Source organism: Pteropus medius, unplaced genomic scaffold, assembly GCF_902729225.1.
Source record: "Pteropus medius unplaced genomic scaffold, Ma_sr-lr_union100, whole genome shotgun sequence".
Taxonomy (NCBI): domain Eukaryota; kingdom Metazoa; phylum Chordata; class Mammalia; order Chiroptera; family Pteropodidae; genus Pteropus; species Pteropus medius.
Genome location: NW_024342471.1, coordinates 3,170,485 through 3,193,873, shown reverse-complemented (window position 1 = coordinate 3,193,873; position 23,389 = coordinate 3,170,485). Strand labels below are relative to the sequence as shown.

General features: G+C 38.2%; 1 protein-coding gene across 1 annotated transcript; it reads left to right on the top strand.

Moving 5' to 3' along the window:
* Positions 1-2: 2 nt before the first annotated feature.
* PANK2 (pantothenate kinase 2) lies at positions 3-22,442 on the top strand. Its single transcript, XM_039863803.1, is given in 7 exon segments — positions 3-863; positions 11,028-11,380; positions 14,487-14,740; positions 15,773-15,949; positions 18,467-18,590; positions 20,114-20,239; positions 21,899-22,442. Coding segments are annotated over 7 exon segments (1,812 nt in total). The 5' UTR covers positions 3-136; the 3' UTR covers positions 21,950-22,442.
* The last annotated feature ends 947 nt before the right edge of the window (positions 22,443-23,389 follow it).

Genomic DNA, 23,389 nt, shown 5'->3' with positions numbered 1-23,389 from the left:
ACGACAGCGGCGGAACCAGGCCGAGGGACAAAGGCTAGGGTCAGCCACATTTCTAGCCCTTCCGTTTGCCAACGACTGGCGGCTAGACCCTGCGGGAACACTACTTGGAGGAGGGGGCCAGCTCGGAGAGGAAGGGATGGAGCATCCGGGAGGGACTCGGGGCACGCGGCAGCATCCCGGGAGAGTTCTGGTGCCGAGGAGCGCGGACCTGTCTACGCGTGCAGGCGGGTACGGTGGAAGGAGGGGGCACGGGCCCCTCCACTCACACGTCCATTGGGCGGCGCCGCCATCACTCCCCCCTCAGTCACACCGCCTTCTCTCTGCCGAGCTCGGATCTGCTCCCCTGCTACCCTGCGCCCCGCCCTGTCCTGGGAACCTCTCATTGGACGGAGGCGCGGTCAGTCCTACTCCATCCAGGGGCCCTATTGGACACTAGAACTTCGGGCCGCCCCTAGCCTGCTGGGATTGGCTTGCTGCGCGTTGGCGCAACGGAAGAGGCGGCCGGCCGAGGGTACGCCTCTGCTCCGGCTGGACTGCTTCAGAGGAGGCAACGAGGTGTCCGGAGCTGGGGGCCTGGCTCGGGCGGCAGCGGTGGCTGCTGCGGATGGGAGCGGGCCGGCTCGGCGCCCCCATGGAGCGCCACGGCAGGGCCGCCGCCGCCTCCGCCTCGTCGACCCGTGAGCCAGCGCCCGGGGCGCCCGATGGGCGGCGGCGGGAGCCGTTGCGGCGCCGGGCGAACAGCGCGTCGGCACCTGCGGTCGGGGCCTCGGCGGAGGGCGTAAGGCGGGACCGGCCCGGCTCCTACAGCGGACCTACCTCGGTCTCCCGCCAGCGCGTGGAAAGCCTCAAGAAGAAGCGGCCCCGTAAGTGCCCGGCGGGGCGCCCTCGCGATTCGCCCTGCCCCCTTCCGGCCCGGCCGCCTTTTTTTCCCGCGCGCTCGCGCGGGGACAGTGCCCTCTCACGGTGGTCCCAGGTTGGTGCGTGAGCAGACACTGGGTTGGAGGCCTGGGATCGCCTAAACGCGGTGGCTTCGGAGTTCGGCCCCCGCCCGACCCCCGGGGCGCATTGTCCGCGCTACCTGGATGTTGGAGTGGAGGGCCCTTTTCCAAACCCTTCCTCTCTCCTTAGCTCCACAGGCATTCTTTGCCCGAGAGTCGCATGATTTTATCCTGGAGAAGGCTTCTTTTGAGTCATTTCCACTGCCTCCCCTCCCCTCAAATTCATTAAATTCTCAATGTCTGTTTTCCGTGGATTTCCAAAATATGCTAAGACATTAAATCTTTTTTATCTGGAGATTTCAAGATTCCTGGAAAAATGGTTAACTGCCTCCTGAGTAGCTGCAGGCCCTAAACTGGATTCCATGTTCTATGCACTAAGCTTTGGCTGCTTTTCTTCCCGTGAGAATTCGGGTCATCTCTCACCCAGATACCGCCTCTGTTTTCTTTGCATCTATTTGCTTTTATTCAACGATTTCAGCGCTGTAGCATTCTGGGCATTAAGGCTTTTTCTTTTTGAGGGAAAAGACAGTTTCCTGAATTTCTTCTTGGGAGTTTCACATGCTCTTGCCAGAGAATCGATCTCTCCATTTTATTATTAAGATTTTTTTTTCTGTGTTCACATCTAGTCCAAATATTTTCTCCCCATTATAGGTCTTCAGTTCAGATCGTCTTTCTAGCAGTCATTGCTACTGTTGAAAGTATCCACTGTCCTTATAGTCTAATTTAATGAACCTTATAATATAGTGACATTTTACATATGGTTAGACTTGCCGTTGTAGCCAAATTCCTATTTCAGGCTATCAACTTGTTTTAAATGCAGATTATGAGTGAGAGAAAGTGGTATGATGAGTGTGAGGTGTTTATTGGGTGGTCTTGTACCCCAGTCCTACCACTCATTTGCTTTACTTATAACTTTTATGATTTGGATGATTAAATAGAGCCCTATTTTGCTATGAAAAGTTTGAGAGTTTTCAACGTTTTTGTCTTTTCCTAGCCTCTTGAAAGAGATTTGGGAAACAGGTTATTTGCTCTTAACTGATACCATTTTTAGAGCCAGTTACCTGGTTTGTGTTTTATTTGAGAAGCACCTGATTTTTAAGCAATGCAAAGCATTAGTTGCTTCATGGTTTTGTTCTACATTATTGGATATGGATGCAAATTCCAAAGATTCAGCAAATAAGAATCACAGTCATATAATATAGCCAGCTGTTCGCGGTCATTGGTCACAAGGATTCTATATTGTATTTTGGGTGTTTGCACGGATCAGGCACTCTAAAATTTTTTTTTTTAATGAAAATTTTTTTCAGGTGCTCTTCTGAGAGCTTTGAGGTAGGTGGTAGTATTTCATTTTACAGATAGCTCTGAGGTAGGTGGTAGTATTTCATTTTACAGATGAAAAAACTGGGGCACATTTGCCCAGTGTCAAGTTGCTAGTGAATGGTGGAATAGAACTGTAAACTAAGGAATTCTATCTAGCTTTGTAGCATCTGCTTTTAGCCACTGTACTTTATGGATTGTTTATGTTCTAGTAGGTATTATTTCAATGCTGTAAGACCAGGCATAATCATGATCTTTTGTGTTCAAGGTTCTCATACTTGAAGTGAAAATTTCTAGCTACTTCCAAATTTTGAGCATAAAAATGACCTGGGGAGTTAAAAATGCAGATTCCATGGGTCCAGTTCTCTCTTTTGAATCAGAATCTGGAGAGAGTTCTGAGAAGCCTTTCTTATCAGTTAGATACAGGTACTCAAAGACCACTCTGAAAAACACTGGTTTAGACCTTATGTGTGTAGGAGTGTAGTATATAAAGTGGTTTTGAAACTTCTTTTAGGAATTAAAACAAATATTAATTCGTCATTTGGTGTCTCTTAGATAATGAGACCTGCTAAAAAAATAAACAAGGTCTTGTTCTTCTCATTTGCTCTTTCTGTACTGTGCCTGGGTGCACCTTTTTAGATGGCGAGTCAGCCTGTTGGCTGCTGAACCCTCTAAGAATATATAGTTGACCCTAGAACAACATGGGTTTGAACTGGCACGGGTCCACTTAGGATTTTTTTCAATAAATACCTGTACTGTTTTCTGTTCACGATGCGGAGTGGCTGACTGCATTGGTCTCTGCCATTTTATATAGGGTACTTGAGCGTCCTTGTAGTTAGGTATCCCTGGGGGGTCCTGGAACCACTCCCCCTTAGATAATGAGGGACAGTTAAATTTTGGGGGAGTTGAAAGTTATATGGATTTTCAACTGCATGAGGGTTGTTCTCCACTACTCCCCTCCCCGCCACCGCCGGCACATTGTTCATGGGGCAGCTGTACTTTGGTCTTTGAGAAAATTCAGTAAGACTAAATCTTTCTGTATTAGTTGTTGAGAAAGTTGGGTATGGGGTGGAGCTACCTTTTGATTTTAGAAAATGGTCTGATATAATTACATTATTTGTCTAAAGGTAGGAGACTAGTTGTCATTTGAAACTAGAAGGAGCTATTCAGTTTCTCTTAGGGATTCTTGTGGGTTCTGGTTATAGTCATGTTCTGCCACACATGTTCCCTAAAGCAGTGTGATTCCCAAACCTGTCTCCATCTCAGACTTAATGCATCATAGTCTTTAGGGATGATACTAGAGATGTGTGTCTTTAAGAAGTTCTTTAAAAGTTTTAGGGTAGGCAGAGTATGTCTCATAGGACTGAGAGAAATGCCAAGTAAAGATTGGTTTAAAATGACAGAAACGAAGATGCTAATGATGTTAATATAGCACTTACTCGTTTGTGTTAGACACTGTGCCAAATATTTTATGAAACTCATTTAAGTCTCAATTATCCTGTGAGGTAGTTAATTTTATTCCCAGTTTCCAGATAAGAAAACGGACTCATTGAAATTGTCCCTTTTGTCCAAGGGCATTTAGTGAGTTAGTTGTGTTTTGATTCTAGGTGTCTGACTTCAGACCCAGTGATCTTGACCTCCCCATTTTGGAATGGGGGATGGTACACACAGTGTAATCCAGAGCAGTGGTCTTACATGGAATCACTCAGAAGCTTTAAAAAAAAACCCCTCAGATCTATAAAGGGGTCTAAGAACATGCATATTTTAATTTTTAAAATTTTAATGAGGCATAATTACATATAGTAAAATACAATTTTTGACAGATAACATATGCTCATGTAACAGGAGAACATGCATTTTAATCAAGGGCCCCAGATGTGCAGCAGATGTGCAGGATGTGTGGAAACCCTGGGATCAGAGTGCTCTATGGCAGTGTGAGGACAGCTGGATCTTTCAAGGTGACTTGCAAGCATGTTGTAGCTGCTTGGGAGATTTTTGGGACTTAACTGATTTTGGCCTCATCTCAATCATAGAATATCGTTAACCTCCATTAGTTTAGAAAATAAAGCTTTTGTTTGTAGCTTGACAATATTAAACTAGAAAATGGATTGCTTTTCCTTGGTTTTTGGGGGAGTATCAGTGTTGGCAGAATGGAACTGGTGCCGGGGCCCTGGGACACTGCCCTTTATTAGATGCAGTGTTACATCTTCAGTGAGGGAGTTTGGAAGGGCTGCCCACTGGGAGCTTAGGAAAAACTTAGATTTCTGTTGCTCATATCCCATTTTTGAGAGACAGAATGGAGGAGAATGCTTTTTATATGGTCTCTCTTTTGGATGTAAATCATAAAACATTAAGCAAGGCTTTAAAATAGTTCAATTGTGCAGCTGTGTAAAATGGTACAGTATGTTATTTTAGGAACTGTATTTATGAATCATGCATTTAGATAATATGATTGTTCAGTGTTGTAATCCCTGCCTTCTCTTTATTTGGGAGGACCATAAGCAAGAAGAGATGTATGCTATTAAAAATATTTGCTTAAATACGTGTTAAAAGGAAGAGAGAAGGAACAGGATAATATACTGGAGGCTTTTGGAGAGGACCTTATCAGGGAGTGGAAAGAATGGCTATTTTAACTGATCATTTAAAAGATCGATGGTGTTGCTTGAGCTTAAGTTTATAACTTAGTGAGCATTTTTCAGGTTCATAAGTTGGGGTATCTTTATCTTCAGTCACTTTTCTTTCTCAATTTATGTCAGTAAGATTGACTAGGGTGTGGAAATCCCTCCTTTTAAAATAATGGCTTAAGTTTTGCTGTCTAAAGAGAAAGCCATCTTGCAATTTCTTAGTAGTCTGTTATGTATTGTATGTTTATATTTCCCAAATGTAAAGTTTTTATTGAGCCTGCTGATTTTATAACATAGTATAAGAATCTAGTTCTTGCGTTAAAATTGAGTACATTTTTATAAACCATGTATTTCCCATTGGAAAGCATTTCAGTCATTGGGACTATTATGGGACAGATATTGTGCTAAAGATAGTTTTATAGAAATAATCTGTGAGAGACAGTATAAATTCTTTCTAGAAATGTGTCCTAAGTGAAGTATAGATTATCTAGACTGAATACTTTGGAGGCCTTAATATTAGGAAATATACGAAGGGCTGCAGACAGGCTAAAATATCTGAAAATTAATGGAAGCACTCATTAGTTAGAAGTAGTAAATAGGTGTTCTATTGGTGAGATATGAGGAATGTGATGGTATAGCAAGAATCCTTTTTCCATCCAGTAGTCTCATGGTCAAGGATGGGCATCTAAGCCCCTTTGAACAGGCCGAATGTATGGTCTGAGTATGATTCCCTCAGCCACTATCAGAGCATGTGTCTAATGGACCTCTTATGCCTCTCAGTGTCTTTTAGTTCTTGGATATGTACATCCAGAAACATTAAAGAAAGGATATAACAAATATATATGAGCCGACATACTTTACTTTGCTTGTCTTATTTTTCCTTAAGTATTATTTAAAGATGGTGAATTTTATTTAACTGCTTTTTATTTTTATTTTTATTAACCCAAGAATGTGTCCTGTGCTCTTAGGTTTGTATAATTACTTGTTAAAAGATACTTGTTAAAGGATTTAGGAAATCTTAGAAATCTCTAGGAAACTTATGCCTTTCCTTGACTGTGACCTTGGGCTTTTTTATACTTCAGTTTCTTAACCTATAAAGTGGAGTCATTATAGTACTTGCATTGGTCATTGTAATAATTAAATAAGTTATTCAGTAAGTCCTAATATAGTGTTTGGCTGTTAATAGATGATCATTTAAAACATAAAAGCTGTATACTAATGTTCCAATTTTTTAATCTAAGGAAACAGGAGTAAGGTTTAATTTGCTTTAAGATTTTTGCATTGTAGAATCTTCCATTGGTCTTAGGTATAGCCAAAATTTCAGGTTCCAGTCCTGTTGATGTAATATGTTCGTTGGCAGAGTGCCGTAACTCTCCTTTACTATCCATAAGGTCGACATCATCCTAAAGTTGATGGTCAAAGAATGGCACTACTAGTAGGTCAATAGGAATTAAATCTCCTTGCTTCAGTAATATCCAGCTCTTGATTTTTTAAGAGTGAAGGAACTTTTTTTTTTCTTTTAGGTGCCAAGGACAGATTTTGTTTGCCTGACTCGTGCCAGGTTGGGTTAGACCTGTCACTGGCAGTGGAATTTTTGTTGATACAAAGAAGTCATGACTCTTCTTGGGATTGAGGTGGAATGGCTGCTGGGGAGTCAACCATAGTGTTCTTTAGAATTATATTGACATTGTTATTAATTTGGGGAGAATGGATATTTTAACAAGATTTTCCTTCTTAGAACAGGGTACATTTTCCTATTGCTGTGTCTTTCAACATACCATTTTAATAGCTGTCATACATATTTAGTATTAAATTTATTTGTAAATATTTTGAAGCTTTTGTTGTGTACATTTTTTATGTCATTTTCTTATGGTTTTGTTTAGGAGAAAGCTGTTGGTATTTATATATTTTTTTGTATTCAAATACTTAAAAATTTTTCATTAGTTCTGTTGATTTAATTGATTTTTCTTAATTTTTATTTTTTGGAGTCTGTCGAATCGGTTTTTCTCCTGCGATTTAGTAATGTAAGCAGGCCTCATTAATTGGAATTTCTACTGTGAAAACCATCCTTTCATTCTTGAGAAGAATCCCCATTGGCTCTGGTGTATTCTTCTACTGCACAACTCTATTGTATTTAATAATTTCATGTTTTGGGGTTCATGTTGTAAGAAAATGAAGAGGAATTTTCACTCAAAAGGCTAATCAGCTCTTTGTTCTTCTTTTGTAGATATGCTTGCTGCAGAGGCCTTACTCAAAATTAACTAAAGATTCATCTTCCCTTTTGCTTGTTCTGTCTAAGCAACAAATGTAACTGCCTGTACCCCCTAGCAACTCAGGGGCTTTGTAACTCTTTATAACTTCCTGCAACCCATAGCAACTCCCCCAGTGCTTTGTAGCCATCTGAGGACAAATTAACCAATCAGCCCATGCCAAATAAGTTTTATAAAGCAATGTTGCAACTGAGCTCCTGGCTCAGATCTTCAGAGCGCTAGCTCCTCTGAGACTGTGCATAATAAACCTGAGTTCTCCAAATCTCCTAGTACTGCTTGGTTCCTCCCCTCGCCCCCGCCCCCGTCCGATTTTTGCAACTTTTCTGCTGGAACAATCTAGTTTTGATATGAAGTAAGAATGACTTCTTTAGAAGCTCTTCAAAGTTTACCTGGAAATCATAGAGTCTGATGCTTTTTTTTGTTGTTGTTTGGGTGATAGATCTTTGACCACTTTTTCACAATTTTCAGTGTTTTTGATTTCTGTGTTTTCTACCTTTTTTGAGCAACCTTTTGTACTCTGTTTCTTCTAGCTGATCTGTTTAGTTTACATTTTAAACATTGTTCTAAAGTTGTATATGGGTTTATTTGTATCATCTTTGTTATATACTCTTTCATCTTCTTGATCTTTTTTTTAAAAAGAAAAGCTGTATTTTCTCTCTTTTTCTTGGATAGGCTTACCAGAAATTTGTCTGATGGTTTTTTCAAAGCTTAATTTTATTGATCAGCTCTGCTGTGGCTTTGTTTACAACAATGATATTTTTCTAATTTCTTTTATATCTTGCTTTTTATCTTTAATAACTTCTAATTTGGGTCTGTTTGGTCTGTTTTATTTTTCTAGCATTTCAAATTGTGTGTGACATTCCCTTTTAATCAGGCTTCTTTTTGAATACATTCGATAGGCTAGAAGTTTCTCTTTGAGTATCACCTTGAATGTAGCATATTGTTTTTGATGTATAGTGATCTCATTGTCATTCATTTTTAAATGTTTTGATTTTCTCTTTAATCTCAGAGTTTATAATAGTGGGTTTAAAAATTTCCAGGGGGATAGATTTATTTTTTTGTGTCTGTTGGATTAATTTCTAATTTTGAGGTATTGTCAAAAGTGAATGTAGTTTTTATTCTTTTAAATTTGAGGTTATTTAAGCTAGTGCAGTTAATTTTTGTGAACGGTTTGTGAGTATTTGAAACAAAAGTGTATTTGATATTTTTGATACAAAGTTATATTTTTGTTTAATAGATCACCTTATTATCTGATAGTTATTTCTGCCATTTTTAATTTTGTATTTACCATACTGTTTTTCTTCTTTGTTTTTTCGTACTTGTTTGAGGATCATAATGTTTATTTCTCTTCTGGAGTTGCCTATAAATTTTTAACACATTTAAACCGTCACTTCATTATTCTTGTTTAGAATTAATGAGAATCTGTATCTTCCTTTCCCCAAGAAGACAGAACTGCTGCTTGCTTTCACTTCCCTCTCCTTTCTCTTCCCTGTTCTACTTCCTGTGTTGAAATCATTTAAGTATTTTAGTTCCAGATTGCTTATTTTTCTAAAAGTCAGTGCATGTTGCTTCTTTTTCTTATTGTTTCTTATAGTTCATATCTTGGATGCTTTTAAAATTATATTGGAGTATATTTACAAATTATATCAGAGAAGATCTTTGAGTAGTAAATGTTGAGCTCTTTGCTGTGTGAAAATTTCTTTTGCAATGCCAGTTAAAAGCTGATTTGTCTGGATATGAGTTTCAGAATACTTTTCCTTATAACTTTGAAGTTATTGCTCTTCTAGCATCTGTGTGGATGAAGTCTAATTTTGTCTTCATGTGGTTTATGTATGTATCTTTGTAGGAATTCATTTTTGTGTTCAGGTCTCTCCTTTCTCCACTAATTAATTCTGTTTAGCACTTAGTGGATCTTTGAACCTGTCCTTTCACCCCTATCTGTCCTAGAAAATTTCTAGAACTCATATAACATAGATGTTGGACTCTGGTTCTGCATTCTTTATATCTGACTTTCTTTCATAATCTACTCAAGAGGCATTTTAGGAGAATTTCTTATAATTTTCCATTTTTTTTGTGCCTATTTTATTAAATGTGTTTGTTAAGCTTTATTTTGGAAGTAAATTTTTCTCCTTTTTTTCTTTTGTAAAAGTGTTTTTATTGAGGTATAATTTACATACAATAAACTACATCCATTTAAAGTTTACAATCCCATGCATTTTGACAGATATATACACCCATGAAGCTACCCCTTTGCCCCAGCCATCAAGATTTGGGTTACCCCTGTGTAGTCTTTCCCCGCTCCCCCTCTCCCCAGCCTATGGTCTGCTTTCTATCAGATCCAGAAATGATTAGCTTGCATTTTCTAGAGTTTCATATAGATGGAATCATACAGTATGTAGCTTTTTGTGTAAGGCTTCTTTCACTCAGCCTGAGATTTCATTTGTGTATATAGTAGTCTCTCCGGCCTGCCTTTTTTGTTTTGAAAGCCCCACCACAGCTGGCAATCATTTCTCTTTTTTTTTTTATGGTAGTTTATTCATTTTTCATGGATGGGATCTCATTTTACCTTTGAGGATATTTATGATTAAGTCTCCTATTTGTCCCTGCAACTCTTTCTTCAGATGTTTAGCTTCTCGTTTTGTGTTGATTTCCCTTTTGGTAATTCTACTTTGAAAAGTGATCATCTCTGCTTTGAAGATGGCTGTTTTCCTGTCAGTGATTGTAGCGTCTGTTTACCAGTCAGTCAGGATAGATTGTAGGGAAGAGATGGGTTATATGGCCAGAAATAGACTCATTTCTTCTGAGTAATAGCAGCTACTTTGGTGCTATCCTGAATCTCAGGGCTCAAGTGCCTGGGCTCATTGAAGACTTTGCCTCTGTGGGGCTGGGGGCGTGGAGTTAGCTAGTGGTTTTCAGTAGAAGGAAGTGACTGGCTTGGCCAGTTGCGCCAAATGCATTTCCTCACCAGATCACCCGTGACTGCACCAGAGCTCCTATTTCCCCATGGCAGCTATTCCATCTATAGCTTGAATGGAACACTTCTATTCTACCCCCGCCTTTATAGCTTCTGTCAGTTTTTATAGCATTATTCTTCTGAGGTTTCTGGATAGTTACTGCTCTTATCAGCCTAGTTCTGCTGAGTGTATCACTTCTTGTTTCTCAAAATTATTTTAGAAAATAGTATGTCAAATTATATCTTTGTCATTTCTAGGATTTAAGGTGAGAGGAGAAGTCATGCATGTGTATCTATGCAGTCTATCTCGATCCAATTTTCTGAAGCCCTTTTTTGGAAAGGATTTTTTTGGTAACATTAACTTTGAAACATCTGTTGCACAGAAGTCCATGGAAACTTTTTTTAGGACATCCTGTTTCGAGAGAAATTGAACACTGAAGCTTATGTTGCATAGGGTTGAGCATTTCCTCTACTCCTAGTTTGAGTACTAAACCAGAACTGAAAAGTCTCAGCATTTCTTCTGTAAGCCAAGGGGAGGGTGAAGGTTTTCAGTCTCAATCTTTTTTTCCCCAGAGTTGAGGTTCATGGGTAGTCTTTTTTTTTTTTAAATGTGTTATAGTACATTTTGGGCTTGTCTATATAAGAGGTTTGGGTTGGCTCAATATTCTAATATTTTTCTTTCTGATCTTTGTAATGTTTTTTAGAAGATGTGCTTCCAAATCAGACAATCATATTTCTTCTCCCCCAAACCTTTCTGTTTGTATAGTCCTTAGAAACCTCAGGGTATGAAATAAGTTGCTAATCTAGTAAGTGTAAATTTAGTTTTCATGAAAAGCTGTTCTGACATTTTTTTCCTCCCATTTAGTTTTTCCGTGGTTTGGCTTGGATATTGGTGGAACCCTGGTCAAGCTGGTTTATTTCGAACCCAAAGACATCACCGCCGAAGAAGAAGAGGAAGAAGTGGAAAGTCTTAAAAGCATTCGGAAGTACCTGACCTCCAATGTGGCTTATGGGTCCACGGGTATTCGGGATGTGCACCTGGAGCTGAAGGACCTGACTCTGTGTGGACGCAAAGGCAATCTGCACTTTATACGCTTTCCCACTCATGACATGCCTGCTTTTATTCAAATGGGCAGAGATAAAAACTTCTCGAGTCTCCACACTGTCTTTTGTGCCACTGGAGGTGGAGCGTACAAATTTGAGCAGGATTTTCTCACAGTATGCATTTTTTAGCTTATATACAATTTACGGTAATCTGATTGTTAAAAATAATACCTATAGCAAGTGGTAGAATCATTTCCATCTCTAATGGAACTTGAATTTTCTTGAGTCAAATTAAGTATAATTTAGTGACAGTCAGAAAATAGCCACCTAGAGATTGTTGTATAGTTTTTGTCCAGTTCATATGAGTTGATGAAAATCAGAACCACTAAAAGCATAGCAATTTATTGTTCTTTAGTATGAAAAAATAGTGAAGCTGTAATAAGCAGAGTAAGGAACTACCTATAAGAAATGATATCATTAAATCTCGAACATTGAGATTGAAAAATAATTTTTAAAATTTGTCTTTTCATGTCATAAATTTGTTTCGAACCTCCTCTACCATATAGTTTCTCTTGTTCCCTTCAGTGCTTCTTGGCTTTTTTAAAATACAAGGAACTCTGGTCTAAAGCAGTGGTTTTCAGACCTCAGGAATAGTCAGAGTTGGTTGATGACAGAGTCTCCTCTTTGCAAATGCCTTCTGATGTTTTCTGTGCTACACACTTGTTAACAGCCATCTCTGAATCATGTCTGGACACTAGATGGAGTGCCAGTGGGCACTTGATTTGGTTTTTATTCAGTGAACACTGTGTGCAAGGCCTCGTGGTGTTAGGCCCTTTGAAGGTGGAGGTGGTGGTAGGTGGGAGAATTGCCAAGTGAATTGGCTGAGACGCTGACCTTCAGGGTGTGATATAGATTTAAAATATCTTAAGTGACCATGTTTCTAATGCCACCAGTGAGACTATTGTTCCTGAGATTCTGCCTTTGCCTGTGTTATATTCCATATTTCTTTTTCTCCTTATGTGTCACCGCATGATTTTAATTAATTAATCATTTTTTTAGGCAAGGCAACCCTTGGTTGACCTCACAGATTGCAAGGACTTTGTCAGTTTACAATCCCTTATTTTTTTTTTATTTTTTATACCTACAGCACCTGCCGTATGATTTTATGACCGTGTCTTCTTTGTCCTGTATCTCCTGACTTTCTCCCATAACTGACCATAGTCATAATATAGAACTGAATTTTAAAAATGAATTTTTAAACAGGTTTTATATTTTTTGCTTGAATTTCTTTTGGTTGTTGGTTTTCAGTGGTTTCTTTTCTACCTGCGAGTAAAGGGGAAGGCAGCAGGAGGAGAGAAATTTTCCCTTCTTTGTGGAAGCCTCATAGTTGACTCTGGACTATAACTGATAGATAAAGGAGAGAAAACCTCCCTATATCCAGGACCCTGCAGAGATGCCCTTTGGAACATATTCGGTAACCATTCAGGCTGTTGCCAGAGGTTCAGCATTGTGTGGTAAATCTAAGGAGACGGTGCAAGTGTATTTTAGACCCTAGGAATTGCTTCTTAGGCTTTTGGGGTTTCTCATTTGTATGTACCAGCATTAGCCTTGAGAACTGAAAATTAAATGCCTATCAAATCCTGTTTGTGCATTAGAAGTCACTAATATTTAATAAACTACAGTGAAATAGTTTTAAAAATATTGCATTTACCCTATTTCTTTTTTAATGTGAATCAGATTTCCTGACAGTTCGTACGTTGATGTAACACCTACGTTGAGTCACTTGAGTTAGTGAAATTGATTTATGCATTCATTCAGCCTCTAACTATATCCAGTTAGGCTGGGATTCATAAGGAGTAATAGCACAACAGAACACTTCAAGATAACACAAATTATGGGAAGGATAAAAGGAAATACTGGTTGGGCATATAATGGCAGAATACTACTTGGATTATAATAGGACACTGGTATAAAATGATTTGGCTTAGAAATGAAAATGCTGGCACTTGAGATTCAAGTGTCAGGAAGTCAGTATTTAAATTTGTCTTGACAAGAAGGGCTCGAGGATATGAAATGAAGACAGCGATGAACAATTAAAGGGTTTGGGTTTGGCCAGAAGAGTAACTTAATATTCTTAATTAGGGATTATTAATTAAAGATTAAGATGAAGTTACCTATTAATTGTGTTTCCACTATGAATCAGAATGAATTGCACGTAAATGTAATCAAATGGGAGGTGACTTAAATGGGGAGAACTTGTAGGGCTGACTTTGGTTGTAAACAAAACCTTTTCCTTTTTTGGGGATTGAGGCATCTTTACGTTTGTCACATATATTGAGTATACATGCTTGTACAATTCAAATGGGTTAGAAGTTCATGGAGTAAAATGTGGAAGGTTTTTTTTTAATATTCAATGTCACCACTCTTAAAAGCTTACATATCTTTAGTTTTTTTATGTATGACTGTGTGACAGATATATGTGCACATTAAAATAGGTTTTAAAAATAGGTAGATTGGATCATATTTTATAAAATGTTTCTCAGCTTGCTTTTTTGGCTAACAACATGTCTTGAAGTTCCTTCCACTTTAATTATTAATGGAATGAAGATCTTTTTTATTCTGAATTTTTGTATAGTGTTACATAATAGGAATAATAATTTATTTAAATGAAATTCCTAAAATAGTTATTTGAATGGAATTAAGTTGATAACAGTGTTCTAAATTCTGATTCTGCTAAAATCCCCTTGTCTTCCAGAAGATGTAACTTGTTTAGATAGTGAAAAATCTTGCCTTCTAATTGGCCATTTTCAGCTTTTTGGCTTCAGGTTATTAATAATAAAGGGTAGCCTACTTTGATACTGCTCCGTAGCTTTGAAGATGTTCTTTGGAAGGCAGATGTCAGTCTTTGTGGCTCCCGCCAGGTGTCACCAGGTCCTTGCATTACTTGGATTTCTTGGAGCCTGGTTTCTGATAGGGCTGTGATCTCGGCTATGCTTCTGCTTCATGTCTGTGAGCAGCCATCTTGTTTTCTGCTCAGGTTTTTGGCATATTTCTCCAGCTGCTGCAGTGGTTTGTAGGTAGAGTGTATTTGGGTCTGTGGGAGCAAGAGTCTGTCTTGTCGGTCCATAGTTATGTTTGTGGTCTACAGATCTGTAAAACATGCACAAATAAAACACATCTATGAACATTTTTATGGTTTGTAGATGGGATACCTTGTTAAATGGAGTTTTTATTTGTTTGGCTTGTTAAAAAGTCTGAAAACATTTTTATCTCATTACAGATAGGTGATCTTCAGCTTTGCAAACTTGATGAACTAGATTGCTTAATAAAAGGAATTTTATATATTGACTCAGTTGGATTCAATGGACGGTCACAATGTTATTACTTTGAAAACCCTGCTGATTCTGAAAAATGTCAGAAGTTACCGTTTGATTTGAAAAATCCATACCCTCTGCTTCTGGTGAACATTGGCTCTGGGGTTAGCATCTTAGCAGTATATTCCAAAGATAATTACAAGCGGGTCACTGGTACCAGGTAGGTTTTTATATAAAAGTCATTATTTATTCTTGATATAATGGGTTAACACTGAGTTTTCAGGTATTGCATATAATGTTAAAATTATGTGGAAGATATAACTTTTCTAGAATTATACAAACATGTTTCTCTTTGAAAGTTCTGATTTCATGATCTCTTTAATCTCTATTGCTCAAGGTTTCATTGCTATATATATAAAATATCTCATCAGCCAATTCATGGAGCCCATAGTCCCTGCCCTCAGTATATGGCGTGCATATACCATAAAGTAACCAAAGGTAGATAGTATAAGGAGAAGGCAAGGCAAGATCCTAGTTTTGAAATTGGTCTAGATTTTATACATGTATACACATACATGTGTGTATGTACACATATGTGTGTGTGCGTGCACACACAAGCACACCTCCCACACCCCCACTCCCCGCCACCCTGGGATGGTGTGCGATCTAGAAGTTGAGGCATACTGAGCACTACAAAAATGATTGAGGGAGGGTGGTCTGAAAAGGGAAAATTTGGTGGCAGATGAGAGTGAATACGTTTTGGTTGAAGGATCAGAGATCAATTGAAAAATAAGGAGCTAGAGATTGGGATAAACAAGTTTTTTAATAGGTATTGGTTAAAGAATGAGTGGAGTAATTTTTTGGGGGAAAACATTGACGCAAGAGTGTTGATGGGGCGCATGAGGATGACTTGGGGCAGGCACTTGGAGAAAGCGGGGAGGTGCCAGCATAGTCCTTGGTGTGGTGGGCTGATCTGTACCTGAGGCTCCTTATACTCAGCAGGTGCCCATACTGAACTGAGACATGAGTGGGGAGGTGAGCCCTGTGTTTTGCTACTTTGCTTATTGGAGCACGTGAACATGTATCTTCCAAGATGTCTGTTAGGTACTTGTTTTTACCTTTTCACAGTCTTGTTTCTTACAGGTGGCATCTGCATGATTGGGTTGAGGCAAGAGTGGATTGATACGTGAACATGGTTTTGGGTTCAATTTTAAAAATGTTATAATACTGTGTTGTTTGTTTTTAATCACAGTCTTGGAGGAGGAACTTTTTTTGGTCTCTGCTGTCTGCTTACTGGCTGTACTACTTTTGAAGAAGCTCTTGAAATGGCATCTCGTGGAGATAGCACCAAAGTGGATAAACTAGTGCGAGACATTTATGGAGGAGACTATGAGAGGTTTGGACTGCCAGGCTGGGCTGTGGCTTCGAGGTAAGGGGGCATGTTTTCTAAGAAACACAGGAATAAAATATTAAATATTGGGTATATCTTTTCCTTTTTTAAACAGCTTTACATACTATAGAGTCACCTGTTTAAAGTGTCCAATTTAGTGGTTTCTAGTATATTTATAGAATTGCACAGCTATCACCATAGTACAATTTCAGAGTATTTTCATCATCTCAGAAAGAAACCTGTATCATTAGCTATCACTCCCCATTCCCCCACCCCAATTCTTGGTAAACACTAACCTATTTTCTGTCTATAGATTTGCCCGTTCTGAACATTCCATATAAATGGTATCATAGAATATGTGATTTTTCTGACTGGCTTCTTTCATTTAGCATATTTTCAAGGTTGATCTATGTCGTGGCATGAATCAGAACTTTGTTCCTTTATATTGCTGAATAATATTCTGTTATATGAATGTATAACATCCATTTCTCAGTTGATAAACATTTGGGTCATTTCAACTTTTGGTTATTATGAATACCGCTACGAACATTCATGTACAAGTCTCTGTGTAGACATACTGTTTTATAATTCTCTTGGATATATACCTAGGACTGGAATTGCTGGATCATGTGGTACAATCTTTTGAGGAAATGTCAGACTGTTTTCCAAAGTGGCTGCACCATTTTACAATCCCACCTGCAGCATATTAGGGTTCAAATTTCTCCATATCCTTGCTAACACTTCTTACTGTCTTTTTGATTTTAACTGCCTTAATAGGTATAAAGTAATTTCTCATGGTTTTGATTTGTATTGCTTTGATGAATAAGGATGTTGAATATCTTTTCATGTACTTATTGACTATCTGTCTATCAACTCATTGGAGAAATGTCTGTTCATGTCTTTCATTTTTTAGCTGGAGTATTTGTCTTATTATTGAGTTGTAAGAATTCTTACATGTTCTGGATACAAATCCCTTATCAAATACACAGATTGCAAATATTTTCTCCCATTCTGCTGGTTGTCTTTTCACTTTCTTTATGGTGTCCTTTCCAGCATAGAATTTTTAAATTTAAATAGATAAGATGAAGTCTATCTTATCTATCTTCACTTTCATCACTTATGCTTTGGTATTACATGTAAGAAATCACTGCCTAGCCTAAGATCACAAAGATTTACTTCTCTATTATAAGAGTTTTATAGTTTTAGTTAGCTCTTACGTTTAGGTCTATGATCCGTTTTGAGTGAATTTTTGTGTATGGTTTAAATTCATTCTTTTTGCATGTTGGTATAGTCAACCCAGCACCTTCTGTTGAATATTCTTTCCCGATTGAATTCTTTTGGCCCCTTTGTTGAAAATCAGTTGACCATAAATGTATGGTTTGTTTCTGAACTCAAGTTTTGTTCTATTGATGTTTTTCATTATGCTAGTACCACACTACCTTGATTAACTGCAACTTTGTACTAAGTTTTGAATTGGGTAGTGTGAGTCTAACAAGTTAGTGTTCTATTTCAAGATTTTTTTGGCTAGTCTGGGCCCCTTGACTTTCTATATGAATTTTAAAATCAGCTTGTCAATATCTGTTAAAAAAAGCAACAGATTTTGATAGGGATAGTGTTGAATCTGTAGATCATTTTGGAGAATATTGCTATCTTAATACTTTCTAGTCTTCTCATCCAAGAAGATGGAGTGTCTTTGCATTTATTTAGATCTTTACTTTCTTTCAACACTTTTTTAGTTTTCAGTGTACAAGTATTATACTTTTGTTAAATATATCCCTAAGCATTTTATTCTCTTTGATGCTGTCATAAATGGAATTCGTTTTCTTAATTTCATTTTCGGATTCTTCGGAAATATAAAGTTTTGTGTGTATTGGGGCACATGGTTTTTAATAATAGAAAAGGCACTCATATATGCTCGTTTACTAATTTTAGGTACTTGGTAAGTGCTGTAGATTTCATTTTCTATGTTTGCAGCATTTGCTCATTGGGAATCACTTTTTCTGATTAGTTGGGTTTGTTTTTGTTCAGAGTTATTAATGTAGCAATTCTGCAGGTCAGGTACTTTGAAGTACTCGATCTGCTAGGGAAATCTGAAACTCTTAAGTAGTTTACTCTGGGACTTAGCTGTCTGCATTTTGTTTTGCTGGAATAAAACAGTTTACCAGATGTGAATGTGACCATTCAGCCCAGTAGAAGAGCTGGGCAGTTGGGGAGAAATTGCTACTAGAGATTCTTCCTGCAACTTTCCCTGGTTGCAGAAGGAGCAATGGTGCCTTACAGTGTATCTTATGAGCGTGTGAATATCTGGTATCAAAAGTAGATAGATTTCAGTGGAAAGGACAAGGAAAACCATTTGCTCCGAGTGCTTGTGGTTTCTCTTTGAGGCTGCATTTCTCTTGGAGCACATGCTCCTTTATTTTGTAAATGAACAGTTTGAAGATTTGAACAACATTGCTCTAAAAGTCACTTTTATCTTAATCAAGTAACATTCAAGTTTTGTTGGCCTGTGTTGACTTTGGTTTATCAAAGGGAATTTTTTTTTTTTTTTTATCACAGCTTTGGCAACATGATGAGCAAGGAGAAGCGAGAGGCTGTCAGTAAAGAGGACCTCGCCAGAGCGACCTTGATCACTATCACCAACAACATTGGCTCGATCGCAAGAATGTGTGCCCTTAATGAAGTAAGGGGACGTGGATTTCTGTAGTTGCTCTAACGTGGGCCCCACCTTGCGTACAACATTTGTCTTCTCTGGGGCCTCAATGTGGCCATATGTGGCGGAGTTTGTTTCATTGGCAAACTTAAAACTCTTCACCTGTAATCTTTTTTTTTTCCTTACTGAAAAATACTGCTGCTATCTAGAAGTAGAGGAGAAAGTAGAGAGAGGTAGCAATGTGTAGGCAGTGTTCCAGATGGTGGGGACTGTTGGATGGCGATGATGGATAGTGATGCTGAATCTAGACTTCATGCTCATTGTGGAGCTCTAGAATCCCTTGGAAGGAATCCAGAGAAGTCATTGAAGCTGAGAGAAGACCGAACAGGCTGAGGACTGCTTACCCTGCCACCCCCTCCACTGCAGTAGAACTGTCTTTGTGCTTTCAGCTTCTTTACAGTGCTGCCTTGTAGCATTCAGGTCAAGCAGCATTGTACAGGGCTATGAAAGAACCAAGAATGGCCTTCCCGTGGGTATCCATTTGGTGCAGCTTTATAGCTTGTCCTTATTTATACATTTTGTTTAAAATTATTTTAAACAGATTCTATAGGGATGTGGCTTAAAAAGAAAACCTTAAAAGGTACAAAAGGACTGTCTCCTTTTTAATTAAAAAGATACTGTATCAGCATCAAGTAATTAAAACCTCATTTGACTATGTTAACACTATTTTCTTTATTGCATGTTCCCTTGTTCTTATTTATGTATTTAAGATTTTGGTGTACATACCATTTTATATTGTTTTGTAAATATAAATTTCATGGCTGTATATTTGATGTCTTTTTATATAAATCATTCACGTAGGGCTGGGCATTTGATAGCTGTGTAGTAAAGCATTTTTAAGCATGAAGCTATTCCTTGGTTGAATTTTATTCTTGATAAGGGACTTAGGAATGAGATTTTTTCATCTAAAAAAATATGACCATGCTTGTGAATCTTAATAGGTATTGCCAGGATACTTTCTGTGCACAAAGGCTGTACCAATTTATATCATCTTTAGCAGTAAATAAATGGATCAGTTTTACCACAACCTTGACTAATGTTGGCGGTGGAATTTCAGTTAGTTGTTTTGCTAACACTTAATAGGTCTAAACTTTTACTTTTTTGTTAACTAGCAAGGTTGAAATTTTTTTCTGTGATGTATAATTTGCCTATTTGTGTCACTTTCCTTCTTTGAATTGGGTCTTACTATTTTTTTTAACTTATCTGTATAAAACTTTTTATTTAATAGTAGTTATTGTTTGTCATTTTTAATACATGTTTTTCCTAATCTGTTTTCTCCTGTGACATTTTTTGGCATGCTTTGAATTGGGTCCAGAGTTGTCTGGTGATCAAATTTAAGTAGCCCTTGATCAGTTGGATTAAATGTAAATACTTTTTTTGATTAGAAGTCAGCTTGCTGCTAAAAATTTTGCACATGGTCTCTGTTTGGGATAGCTTTTACCAGCAAACATAAATTAAGATGAAAACTAATTGCCTTTTTTTGATGTGCTTAGAACATTAACCAGGTGGTATTTGTTGGAAATTTCTTGAGAATTAATACGATCGCCATGCGGCTTTTGGCATATGCTTTGGATTATTGGTCCAAGGGACAATTGAAAGCACTTTTTTCGGAACACGAGGTAAGCAGACTTACTTCCTGTGATACGTTACCTACATAAAGGGCATACAGTTCACTGCGTTGGAATTTGAAGTATAGGTGAAATGGGCTACTGTACTTATTTTGGTAATTGTATGGTATGGGTTTTAACTTTGATTGTAATGTTCAAAAGCTTTTTCTTACCTGATTTAACACAAGGGTGATTTTTGGTTAATTGTGAGCTTCAGCAATTTTGAAGAAAGAAGTCTTGAATATTTAGCTATATTTCTGATGCCTTATTTTCTGAATTTCCCATTGCACTTGATTTATATATGCACTTACTTTGAGTTCTGCTTTTTTCATTTTTTGACATCAGTTTTTATGTATTGATATACATATATAGTTCATGTGTCATTTGAGATATACGTTCTAAAAACAAATAGATCAGTAAAAAACCTTCCAGGACTAAAACCACAATATCATAAAAACTTAACATGTAGACAGGCTAGAAATAACAAAATGGAAAAGAATCATTGAATTGCTCAACCTGATATTTTATTGGAAAGTGCCTTTCTGTTTTTTCCAGTTTGGGGAAAAATAGAACCTGAGCTATGGAAGGGGCTCTCACTTTCCTCTGGTTGGTTGTGGGGCAGTTAAACTATTTTAAGTGTTATTGGGTTTTTAGAGACTGTTCTCATGAACAATTTTCAGAATTGTATGTGCATATTTACATTTTAACTGTTTATATGGATTGACAGAAATCAAAGTAGTATTTGAAGTGCTATAGAGATTGCTTTTTTCCTTTATGGTAGCTGTTAGCTTTTCCTTTTCAGTTGCTTTAAGTTCATAGTTAAAACTCAAAGCACACAGATTCCTCGTACCAAAAAGCTTAGTTTAAGACATCTAACTTTTTGACTTCTAATGTTATTATGTTAGTAAATCGGTACCAAGTTATTGTTTTTTATACCTTTTATATACATCTTGCTTTTTGTGATCTTTGACCTGTTTATTTTGTTTTATATTAGAATAAAAAGAAATTTTGTTTAATGTCGTATTTTAGTATAACTTTCCTCCTGCTGAATTTCTACCCCTTGTTGAACCTTTTCCTAGGTAGAACATGGAGATTTTTTTTAGGTTGACTTTTTTTTACTTATCTCTTCACATCACAGTTATAATATGGACCCTTTATGAAATTTTGTTTTCATATTTTTAGTCATTCTTGTTACCTACTGACTTAATTTTTCTCTCTGGTTAACCTTGCAAGTCTGTTTGTCTCTGTTTTCCATTTTCATTCAGGCCTTTGATGCTAGTGTTGATTTCTGTACATATGGAACTTTGATTATTTTGGGCTGAGTCTTGAAATACAATTGACTTTGAACAACATGGGTTCGAACTGAGTAGGTCTATGTATATGTGGATTTTTTTCAATAAATACAGTTGGCCCTTTGTATCTGTGGGTTTCACAATCACACGTTCAACCAACTACAGACCAGAAACAGTATTTCAAATTCCCAGCTTCAGTTTCCCAATTGCGGATTCCCAAACATGGATCGAAAATACTGGGTTCAGCAAAATGGGTGCTCAGGAAATGGGTGTCAGGAATTAAGGATAGTATTGGCTTTAATCCTAGTAATTATATTTATGGTAATTTAAATAGTTCTAAGGAAAGTTGCTCTTACTTTTCATGTATTTTTTTTTCCAGGGTTATTTTGGAGCCGTTGGAGCACTCCTTGAACTGTTGAAGATCCCCTGATGTTACCTGGGGAGGGGGTTCCCAGAAACTTCCACAATGGGATCCGTGAACTTTTGTTTTTTTTTAAGAGACTTAATTTTATGATTGTGTGCTACCCGAATCAAAGCAAGAAAGGACAAGTGTATTTTTCTAAGACATCAAGATAAATCCTTAAAAATTCTAGTAACCAGTAAGGAAAAAAAAAATATATATGAAAAGCGGACCATGTTCATGGCAGTGAGGATTTGCTGTTTAAGTTGCTCTTCAGTGTAGCTTTGTAAATGTGCGGTGCTTCACTCACAGCCACTTCAGGGCAGAGCTCTTCAGTGTTCAGCTGACTGGTTTTGTGTCTTGTTGAACTTGCTGAATGTAAGAGAAGATACTACGTGTTATAACCTAATCACAGTTTTGTCAACATGGTCTTGGAGATCATCTCCAGTGCATTAACTCTGGTGTGCATTTAGCCTTTGTGTGAATGTATTGAAAAACATATTTTATTTCAAGGTTCTGCAAACTACATGGGCAGGTTAATTCTATACTTGTAACTTTGTTGACAATTAAGCAACTTTTAGAAGGGCAGTTCCAGGTTACTTAACACCATAAATCCTGTTTGGAAAGACAGCACTTCTTCCCTGGGCAGAATTTCCTTGTGTAGTGAGGGAATTACTGACCTGATGAAAGTAAGGAAGTACAAAAAGCATAATCTGGAAGATTAAAACCAGACAAAAGGGGTTACTAGAATCAGTATTTCTCCAGGGAACTAGAGAGAATCTGGTTATATTTTCATGCTAGTAGAAAACTGGGAATTGAGGTGTCCATTGATTAATTCATGGGGAGCAGGGAGGAGTTCTCCCTGCCTTTCTGCCACCCTTGGTCTTGGTGTTTGCCTGTCCCCAGGCACAGGCTTGATTTCCCTGGCAGTCTGGCTCAAAAGGCAGCTTGACGGGAGAGACAGGTTTCCAGATGGAGTCTTGGTAGAGACTGACTTTGAACCTTTTTCTTCTGCTGTGCAGAATAATTTTTAAAACCTTCCCCTTGGAGATAGAGAGCAACGTTTGTGTCTTATTTTGTGTATTATTTGGTGCCTGCATCACTGTTGAAGGTAACGAAGGGTTTGTGTGGAGCATCTTGAACTAGAAGGAAACTCCAAGGCTCTGCAGCCTCCTTGCACTCATTGGTTTCAGGCGAGGTTCCTGGGAGGGAAGGTTCCTAGAGACGGAAGGGCGCAGGGGGGCGGGGCTGGGTCGCTGACGGAGGAGGGGTCAGGAAGGAGGGGCTACGGCCAGCGCCGTCCCTAGTTGGCTGGGCTTCCTCCGAGCCCCCTGTGTTGGCCGCGTGGGGGCAGCAGAGGCCCGTGCTGGTGGCCGTGTGAGCTGAGGGCTGCCACCTGCAGGGTATGGCATGTCCATTTCCCGAGGGTGGCCGCTTTTGTGTACAGTCTCTGGCACACGGTTTGTTGGT